Source organism: Carcharhinus amblyrhynchos, chromosome 6 (assembly GCF_965287045.1).
Source record: "Carcharhinus amblyrhynchos chromosome 6, sCarAmb.v2.hapA, whole genome shotgun sequence".
Lineage (NCBI taxonomy): Eukaryota > Metazoa > Chordata > Chondrichthyes > Carcharhiniformes > Carcharhinidae > Carcharhinus > Carcharhinus amblyrhynchos.
This window is the reverse complement of record NC_137329.1, coordinates 17,749,253-17,762,303: the sequence shown is the minus strand read 5'-3', so window position 1 is coordinate 17,762,303 and position 13,051 is coordinate 17,749,253. Positions and strand designations below refer to the sequence as shown.

Genomic DNA, 13,051 nt, shown 5'->3' with positions numbered 1-13,051 from the left:
TTTAAATTAGTCTACTTTTTTTTAATAGTTTTCAAAATCCCAGGAGTTTCTGTGCGCCCTAGGTAAGGGTAAGGGCACAATCTGTGTGTCCTCACCTATCTGCCTGTTGCAGATGCATCTATCCATGAAAGTATTGGTGGGAGTGACCACCGCACAGTCCTGGAGTGATGAAGTCCAGTCGTCAAGTTGAAGATACCCTCTGTCATGTTTTGTGACACCACCACCATGCTAAATGCGATAAATTTTGGATTATGTAACTCAAAATTGGATGTTTATGAAGTGCTGTGGGTTTCCAATGGGGGTACCACAAGCATAGACATGGGTCAAGGGTGGAGGAGGAAAAACACATTGTTAAGATGGCGGCACAGGCTCGTTGGGCCGAAGGGCCTGTTTCCCGTGCTGTGTTGGTCTTTGTTCTTTGTTCTAACAGCAGCAACAGATTTGTATTCAACCACAATCTAAAACCTCATAACCTGGCATATCCCCCAATCTACCATTACCACCAAACCAGGCAACAACCATTGTTTAAACAGACCAAAATATGTAATGCCAACCTTGTGATGTTAAAACCTGATTACGTGCACGCCAAAGAACTAAGCGGTGTGTGATAAGCAGAGTTAAGTGATCCCACAACAATTAAATCAGAGCTAAGTTCTGCAGTCCTGCCGCATCCAGTTTTGAATGGTGGCGGACAATTAAATAGCTAACTAAAGGAGGGAACTCCACAGATAGCCCCCTCCTCAATGATGGGGGAGCCCAGCACATCAGTGCAAAAGACAACATTGAAGTATTTGCAACCATCTTCAGCCATAGAAGACTAGTGGTAAATGTATCTCAGCCTTCTCCTGGTTCCCCAGCATCACAGATGTCGGTCTTCACACAATTTGATTCACTCCATGTGATATCAAGAAATAATTAAAGACATAGATGCCATAAAGGCTATGGACTATGACAGCATTCCAACAATAGTACTTGTGCTCCAGAACTGGTGACATCCTAACCAAGCTGTTCCAGTACAACTACAACATTGCCATCTCCCCAACAATGCAGAAAATTACCCAGGTGTGTCTTGTCCACAAAGAGCCAGATAAATCCACCCCACCCCATTCCACACTACTTGATCATCAGCAGCATGATGTAAAGTGTTGTTGACAGCGCTATCAAGTGGCATTTAATCAGCAATAACTTGCACACTAACGCTCAGTTTAGCTTCTGCCAGGGCCATCCTGCTCCTGACCTCATTATAGCCTTAGTTCAAACAGGGATAAAAGCTGAACTCGAGATTCAAGTGATGCTCTTAACATCAAGGCAGCATTTGACTGAGTATGGCAACACAAATCCCCAGCAAAAATGAGGAGGGGAAGCTCTCTACTGGTTGTGGTTGTTGGCGGTTACTCATCTCAGTCCTGGGACATTGCTGCAGGAGTTCCTCACTGTGGTGTTCTTAGGCCCAGCTATCTTCAGCTGTTTCATCAATGACCTTCTTTCCATCAGAAGTTCAGATGTGCACTGATGATAGCATAATGTTCTGCATCATTTGTGTTTCCCCAAATACTGAAGCAGTCCAAACTCATATGCAACAAAACATTCAGACCTGGGCTGATAAGTGGCAAGTAACATTCATGCCAGGCAATGATCAGCTCCAACAAGACAGAATCTAAGCATCTCCCCTTGATATTTAATGGCCTAACTGTCACTTAATCTCCCTCTATCAACATCTTGGATGATACCATTGACCAAAAACTGAGCTGGATCAGCCATATAAATACAGGAGCAGGTCAGAGGTTGTGAACTCTGCGACACATAACTCATCTCCTAACTCCACAAAACCTCTCCAGCATTTATAAGACTCAAGTTAGGAGTGTGAGACCCTTCACTTGCCTGGATAGGAGCAGTAAGAAGCTCATTACCATCCGTAGCAAAGCATCCTGCTTGATTGATACCCCATCCACCACCACTGATGCGCAGTGGCAGCGGTGTGCATCATTTACAAGATGCACTGCAGCAACTTGCCAAGACTCCTTTTACCTTGCAAGCACCTAGAAAGATAAGGGCAGCAGGTACGTAGGAACACCACCACCTGCAAGTTCCCCTCTAAGTTGTACACCATCCTAACTTGGAAATATTTCGCTGTTTTTTCACTGTCACTGGGCCAAAATCCTGTACTCCCCTCCTAACAGCAGCGTGGGTATACCTACACCATGTGAACTGTGGCAATCAAGGAGGCAGCTCACCACCACATTCTCGAGGGTAATTAGGGATGGGCAGTAAATTGGCTTCACTAGGAGAAATCCTGCAAAAGAATAAAAAATGAACACCAAGTGTGATGAATGTTTAGAACAAACTATTAAATGAGATATTAGTATAGAACTATTTGAGATGTGTAAGAAGATATTAAATGTAGCACACGTGAGAATAGAGGTTAGAGCTATGAGGTTTGACAGGATAAATTAGTTTACCTCATTTTTGATATTCCTAGTTTTAATTTTTGATTAGAGGGAGACCTTCCACTGATTTAGTTTGGCCTTTTTTTTTTAAGTGTTTTGAGAATGTGTGATTTGTGCAAAATCAAATCTGATTTTTCCAATTCAGATTGTTGTGATAAGTACACACTACCAAACTGACTTGTGTTTGTACTGTCACATAAATATCTTCTTTTGTGATATTCAGGTGCAGAAACAGGACATCACAATGGAAGCTCTACGCCAGGAACTCGAGCAGACAAATGATGAACTCGAACGGCTTAATTTGAGCCACTTGGAAGAACGAGCCCGATTGATTGATGATTTGCAAAGTTGTGAAAGAGAGATTGACACGCTTAAGGAGGCAATTGTGGAGAAGGAGTACAGGCTGACTGTCCTCTCTAAGAGCGTGGAGGAATATTCAGAGCAGAATGAAGTATTGAAAATGCAGAATAGATCTAAGGAGCAGGAGACTGGAGAACTGCAAGAAGCCTTAGCAAAGGTTGAAATGGAGGTCACATTACTAAAGAAGACTCAATCTGTTGATGAACAGACCATGAACAACAGCATCTCTACACTTGTTGATCAACTTTCTAAAGTGGAGTCTGAGCTCAGTCATGCTCGGGGTGAAATTGAAGCTAAGGGGGAAGAAATTGCAGCTCTATTGAAGCAGGTTGGAGAAAATAACAACATCATTCAAAGCCTACGTTCAGAATTGCAGGAGAATACATGGAACAGAGTTCATCTCGTGGAATGCCAAACTCAGATATCCTCGCTTGAAAATAAGGTTGCCGTAACCACCCAACAGCTTCAAGAAACTCATGCTGCCAGCCAGCAAGAAATTGAAAAGCTCAAGGCTCAGTTGACTGAAATCAGCTCGGCAAAAGGAAGGCTTGATAGCTCACTCCGGGAGAAGGAAGAGAAAGAGCAATGTTTGGAGAATGAGTTGAAAACCTTGAAAAATCAGTGCAATAACCTGATAGCTGAGACTATTGTTAAAGAGGGGGAGCTGTCAAAGTTAACCAAGCAATTTGCTGAACACAGAGAAGAAGCTGACAGGAGACTGCAGGAGAAGCTGGACATTGTTGCCTCTTTGGAGCAAAGGCTTCAGAGTATCGAACAAACTAATTCTCAACTGGTGCAAGAAGTACAGTTGAAAGAAACTGAAAGGCAAGATTTAAAAAGGCAGGTGGATGAGGGGACCAGACTAGTTGCTGACTTACAAGTGCAAACGAAAATGGTCGACGAAGCAAATGCGCAACTGCAGGCATTGGTGAAAGATCAAGTTCAGAGCCTTTCGGAGCAATCCAAGCTTCTGTCTGAGTCAAATGAAAAAATTGCTAATACAATGGAAATCAAGTCCAATTTGGAGCGCCAGGTGAAAGAGCTGAGCATTGAAAGTGAAAATCTCAACAAGATCCTAAAGGATAAAGGAGATGAGCTTTCAAAGAAAAATGATGTTGTGCAACAGTTAGAAAATGAAATGGTTTCCAAAGAAGAACAGATTTTACAGTACACCAGCACAATCTCTCAGCTTCAAAAAGAAAAAGAAGCATTCATCCCAAAGCTAGACCTTCTAAAAGCTTTGGAGCAGAAGGAAGTAACAGTGGGAAAGCAGTTACATGAAAAGATGAATGAGTGTAACTTTCTGAAAGATCAAATCCTGGAGCATCAAAGAACGACTGAGCAGATTCAAGGGCAACTGCAGTCTTTGACAATGCAGCTTGAAGAACTTAGGCTTATAAACACTAAAAAGGAGGAAGTTTTGAGCAGTAAAAGTGCTGAATGCAGCTCACTCCAAAACCAGGTTTGTGAGGGGCAAGAGAGATTGTTGCTGCTACAAGATCAGGTTCAAGCATTCAATATTGAACTTGGGGCCAAGGATGCGGCTTTGAAAGAAAAGTTGGCAGAATGCGATGACCTGCAGCAAGCACTAAGTCAGCGCCAGCTTGCAGCTAAAAGCTTAGAGAGTCAAGTACAAGCATTGACAGAAGAGAAGAAAAAACTCAGGCAATGGTTGGATGATAAAGAATCTCTCATAAACACGCAGTCCAGTGAAAGCCGTGACCTGCGGGGCCAGCTTGATCAGAAAACTGATATGATTGTGTCATTGCAGAAACAACTGGAAGCACTGAATATTGACAAAGAAAGGCTTCAGAGTGAAAATAAGGAGCTGCAACTATCTGTAAGTAAGTGGACTGCTGAGCACTGTCAGCTGCAGGAAAAAGCCAGTGACTGTGAGTCTGTGGCTGCCCTTGCACGGGATCAAGCACAAATTCTCAGCACTGAAAATCGCAAATTTAAAGAGAAACTTGAGGAGCTGAACACTGCGCTGCACAGTAAAACAGATGAGATTACAGCCCTTCAGTGCTTGCTGTCACAAAAGGTGGGGATGATAACCTCCTCTGATGAAGGCGCCAGCACCTTAAATGTCGCTACTGAGACTTTTATATCGGAGCTTGAAGGGAAACGACTCTCACCCAATCAGCAGTCAATGTTGCTGCCTCAGCAGCAAGCCAAAATGTTGCAAGGGGAAGGGCAGTTGAGTCAATACGTGCAGATAATCTCACAGTTGCAAGCTCAGGTCCAAGTTATGATGTGCGAAGCCACTCAGCTTAAGCAGATGCTGCAGGAGAAAGAGATAACCCTTCAACAGCAGACTGGTGAACTCAGAGAGCTTCAGAAAAAGGTTGCAGATCTCGGGGCACTGGAATTGCAATGTAACGAACGTTTGGGAACCATTTCGAAACTTGAGAACCAAATCCAGGACATGACTTTGAAAACTCATGAACTAAAGCGCACCATCGAGGAAAGAGACATGTTGTTGGCCTGTAAAGTTGAAGAGTGTGTCAAAGTCAAGACAGCATTTTCTGAAACCGAGGATTCTGTTTTACAGCTTAGAACGCAACTGTCTGCTGCCATCTCTGAAGCTAATCAGCTGAAGGGTATTATTCAAGAAAAGGAACTGGCCCTGTTACAGATCAAAGAGAGTACCACAACTTGCAATGAAGAGTTGATGCTAAAGATACAGGCAAAGGAAGCTGAATATGCTGCACTTAATGAAAAGTTTATTAATCTTGAACATGTATTTTCACAACTTAATAGTCAAATAAGCCAACAGAATTTAGAGTTAAGCCAACTGAAAGAGGTCCTTGTTCAAAAGGAGGCTTCAATTATAGAGCAAAGAAAACTTGTCAGGAAATGGCAAGACAAAGCGAGCGAGAGCGATTTGCTGAAATCACAATTCAGTGAGAGCACTGAGCGGATTTCTCAGCTCCAGAGTAAAGTGCAGAACGTGCTTTCAGACTCAAAGCGACTTGAGGAGTCACTGCAGGATAAAGAAACTGCTTTTAGTCACCTACAGGAAAGGTACGCTGCGCAGTCTGAACAGTTCAGAGAACTTAATAGAGAACTTCATGCAAAGGAGGAAGAAATAGCAGGACTTCAGAAAGTACTTGGTGAAAAGGATGCCCGTGTTCAAGTTACAGAGAGTAATGCAAATGCTTTGGTGGTCGAAGTTAAGTCACTGAAAGAGGAACTGCAGAAGAGTCAGATATCATTAACTGACTATGGGAATGCTTTGCAGCAAAAAGACGAAATGTTTGCTATTAATCAGAGGAATATGGAAAGCCAGATTGCAGCTCTAGAAGCACAAAAAATCCAATATAAGGAAGCGGTAGAACGACTTGAGATGGTTAATCAGGACTCAAAGCAAGCTGAACTAATCCTTCAGAAGAAATATTTGGATCAGACACAGCACATTGAAAAACTTGAGTTAGAACTGAAGACTTTGAGCGAAAAATCAGCTCAAGACTGTCAAGAAAAGGCTGCACTGATTGAAAATCTTCATCAGCAACGTGATCAACTTAAAAATGGAAATTCACAGTTGGACCAGCAGGTTAACATATTGATGGTGGAAAAGGAACAAGTGAGCGCTTCATACCAGAGGCAGTTACAACAGAAATCCGATGAATTACAGGTGCTTGAAGAGAAGCTTGCAACAATGTGTGACATTAAGGAGAAGCTTGAAGTTGCACAGCAAATGAAGGATGAAAATGAATGTCTTCAAAAGCAGGTCAGTCTTAAATCAGAGGAAATGGCAAAACTGAAATTAGAAGTTCAAAAATTAGAACAAAATCTGTTGGAATCAGAAAGAAAATGGTTGGTGGAGTTTGGTAGAGAAACTGATAAAAATAGTCTGCTAACAGAGAAACTCAACAAGTTAGAGACTCAAACAGAGTTGAAAGATGTTAAGATAGACAGTTTGCAAAAGACACTAGATAACTTGCAAGAGAAACTTTGTGAACAGTCATCTGCATTACAAACCAGTGCAAGTTGCCTGAAAGAACAAGAAGTGCTGGCATCAAGCTTCAGACAGCAAGTTGTTGAAAAACAATCCAGACTGGATGAAATGTTAGCTTTGGTTTTAAGCAGTGAATCTGCAGTGGATGAGTTAAAGCAAATTCTGTCTGAGAAAGAAAAAGAGATTGAAAATTTGCAGAATAGCTTTTCAGCAAGTGAAAAGGGTAGATCAGAAATCACAGACAGCGTGGCTGATAGATTAATGTCTTCTGAAGAAGAGAAGTTTTCACTCTGTAATGAGCTCAAACAAAATAAATTAAGCCATCATTTGGAAGTAGAAGCTTTACAGAGACAAGTGACTGATCTTCAGGTGTCGCTGCAGCGATCACAAGCTGAACTAAAAGAAAAGCAACATGATTTAGATGAAAGTTTCCAACAAAGTAGTTCAGCACAGGAGCAGATCCGTACTCTGGAGGAGGAACTGAACAAGAAGTCCCAGCAGTTGGAGGTTGCAATCAAGGAAGGTGCTCAGCATTTTGATTCCCTGCAAAAGAAAGAGCAAGCAGCGCACATACTGAACATGCAAGTAAACCAACAGCAAGAGTTGGTGTTCTCTCTCAGTCAGCAGCTGAGAGAAAAGGATGCTTCCGCCATGCAGCTTACGGAATCCATATCAAAGGAAATGGTTAAAGCAGCAGAGGAGGAAAAACACTTGACTGATCAAATAGAAAAGCTTAAAGCGCAGTACTGTGTTTCTGATGAAAAAGTAGACAGGCTTACACGTGAACTGGAGGAGCATAAGAAACACCTGGAACAGCAAGAAATTCTTCTGAGTACCAAAGAAATCCAGTGCCAAGACATGACTACCGAAAATGAACAGTTGCGTTCGCAAACACAAACGCTTACGAAGGAGAGGGACTTGCTCAAAAAGAAGTTTCAAGCTGCACTACTAACAAGAAGGGATTTGATGAAGAAAGTTGAAGAGCTGCAGAAAGGAGCCATCGCTGACGCAACAAAAGATCAGCAAATCGCAGAACTGCAGCACAGTTGCAGAATGCTCGAAAGTCGGACACAAGAGCTGAACTCTGAAGTGACAGTTCGACAGAATCAGATGAAACAGCTTGAGACACACTTGGAAGTCCTGAAGCAACAACTGGTAGAAAAGGACACCGATATAAATGTTCTGAGCGAGACCCTTTCTCACAAAGAAACTGTTGTGGAACAGTGGCAGAAAAATGTCAGTAAATGTGAAATGGAACTTGAAGCCCTGTCTGTGGAGTTGCTTCAAACTGTTCAAGGGAAAGATTCCTCAATTGCGCAACTCCAGTCTGCTTTAAAAGAAAAAGAAGAGGAATGTTGTCGACTTAATTCAGATCTTGAGAAAATTAAAATGACGTTATCTAAAAAAACAGACCATCCAAACACGGAATCACCTGAAGCTTCGGAAAGTGGTGGCGTTGGTATCACTGAGGTCACTGACCAGTTAAATGCACTCAAACAGGAAAAGGAACATTTACAAAAGAAACTTCAGGCTGCTCTTTTAGCTCGGAAGGAAACTATCAAAAAGGGTCAAGAGAAGGATAAACATCACAAAGAGCAGCTGTCCCTTCAGAGGGAAGAGTACAGCCATCTTTCAGAAATGTATCTTGTGCAAACCAAAGAGTTAGAAAATGTGCAACAAGAACTAGCTAGCCTTCACCAAACATATCAAACAAAGCTAATGGAGTTTGAGTGTAACAGAGAGTTAATAGGGACTTTGCAAAAGCAGTTGCATTCTGTCGATGTCTTGCTCGGTGACAAAGAAAAGATGTTAGAACAGCTTAAAGTTCAGCTCGAGGAGCAGGAGAGCAAAATGTTTGCTGCCTTAGGTCAGCAAGATGAAGTTCAGACCCTCGAGAAGAGATTAGCAAGCATGGTTTCCACATTAGCAGTTAAGGATGCTGATGTGAAAAGCCTTCAAAGTGATAATGAACAACTGCAGCAAGATAAAACAAAACTAATATCAGAGCTAAGAAGTGCGCAAATTCGGATTGCTGAAACATTGGAAGAGGCTCAAATGCTGAAGCATTCTCTGTCCAGCCTGGAATGTCGGCACCAAGAGGAAAGGGAGAAGCAAGCTGCAGAGATCAGTTTGCTCCAAAATCAGAGGCAGTCAGTCCAAGCTGAAGCTGCAAACCTCAAAATTGCTTTGGAAGAGGCATTTGAGGATAAAGAAAGTTATTCTCGCAAGCTGGAAAACTCAGCCAAAGAAATGGGGACTCTGAAAACACAACTGTTGGATTTACACAGGGAGAAAGATCAAATCCAAGCACAGCTGGTCACCTTTCAGCAGGAGAATTCTGAAGTCAAATCAAAATTGAAGCAAGCTCACCAATCTCGAAGTGAAGATGCAGATAACCTGCGCACACAAGTATTGTTTGCACAGTCAGAGCTAGAGAAGGCGCGTGAGTGTTTACAGGAACGTGATAACACCATAAAGTCTTTGGAATGTACGTTGTCTGAGAAAGAGAAGCTCTTAGAGGAACTGGAATTACAATTGCAAAAGCGGACAATAACTTACGAAGTGGAAAAGGAAAGAACAAAATTGCCTGTCATCGAAGTTCAGCAGAGGGCAGCAGATAATCCTGAGGAGAGCAAGTCTAAAGAACTGATTCAGAGAAAACTGCAAGCAGCCCTAATATCCCGGAAGGAGGCCTTGAAAGAAAATAAAACTCTGAAGCAGGATGTTAATACTTTAACATCTGAGAAAGACGAACTTACTTCCAAGATTTCTACCCTTGAAAGAAGCGCAGCCGAAATGAAGAAACAGCTCGAGCTTTTACAGCGAGCAGCTTCAGCGCACCATGAAGAGAAGAGGAGGCTTCTTTCTGAAGTGGATAAAATATTTGCAGAGAAACAGGACTTAAATGTTGTATGCGAAAGTCTAAAGCATACATTAGACACAGTAACTCAAGAGAAACAGGACTTTTCTCATGAGCTGGATTCATTAAGGAATTCCCAGGCAGCAGAACTGTCAGAGTGGAAGGCCAAACGTGATGAGCTGAAGAATGAGTACGAGTCTCTTTTGCAGTCCTATGAAAACATTGGGAATGAAATGGATAAGATGAGGCAGATAGTTGAAATGACCAGAAAGGAAAAGCAAGAGGTGGTCTTCAGACTCCGTGAAGTTGATGCTGAGCGACAAAATATTGAGAAACAGCTCGAGGAGGCCAGTGATCAAAATGAAAAAATGAAGGACAAAATGAGAAAGCTTGCAAAATCCAAGCAGCAGCGAGTTCAGGAGCTTGAAGGGGAGATTGAAAGAGTCAGTGTCGAGTTGCAAACCATTTCTGCTGCAAATCAGAGTCACACAAGTGAGTTGTCTGTTCAGTATACTCAGCTCCTGGAGGAAAACAGATCACTGAAGCAAACCTATGAAGAGCTTAAGTCAGAATTTGATAAAGCTAAGAGTGAGAGAGAGCATTTACTGAAGGAACTGAGCATGTCTGCATCCATCCTAGAAGAGCTACAAACCAATGAGGCATTCCGCCAGTCTGAAATTGATAAATTCCAAGTCAATGAGTCATTGTCTTCAGGCATGCAATCTCTGGATGCCAAGGCTGGAGAGATTCAAGTTGTGGAGCAAGCAAGACCATTGCTGTCCGAGAAGCTTCAACAATTGAAGTTGCATCACAAGGTGGAGTGCCATGAAAAGGATTCTACAATTGTAGAGCTTCAACATGAAGTAAAAGCTTACCAGCAGGAGACTGTAAACTTAAATGAAAAAGTCAAGATTTTAGAGGATGACAAATCCCTCCTCCAGGAAGAACTTGAGAATGTTCAGGAAATGTCAGAGAAAGTCAAAAATGAGAAAGAGTATCTGGAGGCAGAATTACTTAAAAATGCGGACAAGATTGATCAGCTAACAGAAGCATTGAGGACACTTCACGTGCAAAATAATTCACTCGTCAATGAACTAGATGGCTTCAAAGAAGAAAAATGTCAGTTGGTCAAAGAAAAGGAAACACAGGAAATAAAGCTAGTCAAAGAGTTTGAGGAGAAGCTGCGGTCTGCTCAGAGAGGGAAAACCAGATCCAAGGGTGAAACCAAAGAATTGCAAGAGTTGTTAAAAGAAAAGCAACAGGAAATAAATCAATTACAGAAGGACTGCATCAAGTACCAGGAGCTCATTTTGGACTTGGAGCGAGCAAACAAGAAATCAGGATCTGCCTGTGAAGAAATGCAAAAGAAACTTGAGTCTGCAACTAAGAAAGCCTTCAGTTCCGAAGAGCAGGTCAGGCTAGCTCAAGAAGAACTTGCTTCTTATAAAGTCTTGCTCCGTGACGCCAGAAATGAAGCTGATGGTGTTCGTGCGCAGTGTTTAGGACTAACGGAAGAACTGCAAAAGAAAGAGGAGAAAACAAAAGCCCAAATAACTGACAAAGAGAGGGAACTCCTTATGATCTTGGACCAACAGAAAACAATTCATCAAAAAGAAATAGTCAATTATCAGGACAAATTCGACTTGTTGGAGCACGACAAAGACAGAGTGGTCGCAGAACTCTTAGAAGTGCAGGCTGAACTAAATGGTCGGGATCTGCTGATTAAGAAGCTTCAGGGCGAGTTGAATAACAATTTGGCGAATTTGGCAGCGTTCACAAAATGTATGTCCTCTCTTCAAGATGACAGGGACAGGATCATTGAAGAGAGTAAGAAATGGGAAACGCGATTTCAAGATGCTATCCAAAATAAGGAAAATCAGGTGCAAGCAAAGGAAGAACTGTTGCAAAAACTTCATGAGGAAATCAAGCTAAAGTCTTTTGATCTCCAGGCACTCCAATACAGAACTTCAAAGATGGAGCAGACAATAAATGAACTTACAGTGAGCGGTAAAGATGCAGAGAGTAAACATCAGAATGAAATGGCTAACATGAAAGAGACTATTTGCAAACACAATGAAAAAATAGAAGAGATGGAGGAATTGTTGAAAGAAAAAGAGGCAGCTTTCAGCAAATTGTCACAGGAAAATACTAATTTAAGCACACAGCTTTCTGACTTGAGCCACTCTGAGAGCAAGTTGAAGGTAACAGAGCAAATGCTGGAAAAGGACCTGACAGAAAAACAATTGGAAAACTGTCAGCTTCAGTCTGAAAATGAGAAATTAAATGCTGAACTACAGAAGCAGAATGCTATTTCCCAGCAACTGAAACTCATGCTCAGCAATAAAGACATGGAGATCTCGAAACTCGTATCATCAAAAGATGGTGAAATTTCAGAGTATGTAGCAGAATTACAGGAACAATACAGAAAGCAAGTGGAGGATTATGAGAAGCAGTTGAATATTCTTCAGCACGATAGCCAAAAAGCAGCCAATGAAGCCAAAGAATTGTGGGTGCAGATGGACAAAAGTAGAGAGGAGAAAGACAAAGTTGTTGCTAAAATGGATGCGTTTACAAAATCCATGGCCTCCCTTCAAGACGACCGAGATCGAATTTTGTCAGAATATACGCAACTGGAGCAGCGCCATCTTGATATGCTAAGTCAGAAAGATGGCATTATTCAGGAAAGTGCAGCTGAGAACAATGAGCTTAAGCAAGAGATCAGAAATCTGCTCAACCAGATGGATGATCTTAATTCTGAAAACGCAATGCTGAAAGCACAATTGATTAAGCACAGGGAGGAGCTTAACCAGATCTTGTCCTTGAAAGATAACCAATTGAAGGAGCTGCTGCAAAAGCAACTGCAGCAAATTAAGAATCTTGAGAATGAAAAAAGCAGTCTTGAGGAACAATGGAAAGAAGCACAGAGCTCTTTTGAAAAAAGCAACGAAAGCATGAAATCTTTGCAAGCAGAGAACAAGCGAATTTTGGAGCAAGTTACCGGGCTCAGGGCTGCTACTTCAAACACAATAAAGGATAAACCTGAAGCAAATGAGACCAAATTAATTCTCGAGCTTCAACAGAAACTTGAATTTAAAACTCTGGAATGTGATGAGCTCAAAAAGGAAATCAATCTGAAGAGAACCGACCTGGAGGAACTTGAACACAAACTTATTGAAGTTGAGGGTCTGGCGGAGTCAGAAACCAGGGCTAAGATCTCGGAAAAAGCTGTTGAAATGGTTCAGAGAAGAACTGAAGAAAAACCGGTTGGGTTGCCAAAAGATTTGGTGAGTGAGCAAAGACTTTTGGATATCATAAATGAGAATAAGGAGCTTGCTTCTCAGACAGAATCTTTTCAGAAGGCAGTGGTGGCTGTACAGAGTGACAAAGACAGACAATTACAGAGCATCCAGCAACCCCAAATCAAGC

General features: G+C 41.9%; 1 protein-coding gene across 3 annotated transcripts in view; it reads left to right on the top strand.

The window, feature by feature from the left end:
* The window catches only part of LOC145343718 (uncharacterized), an 81,530-nt gene that overhangs the window by 53,203 nt on the left and 15,276 nt on the right, over positions 1 to 13,051 (top strand). For all 3 annotated transcript variants that reach the window (XM_080189954.1, XM_080189955.1, XM_080189953.1), the window contains exon 21: positions 2,671 to 12,909. In XM_080189954.1, the coding sequence (XP_080046080.1) occupies positions 2,671 to 12,909 (10,239 nt within the window). The remainder of the gene's footprint in view (positions 1 to 2,670; positions 12,910 to 13,051) is intronic.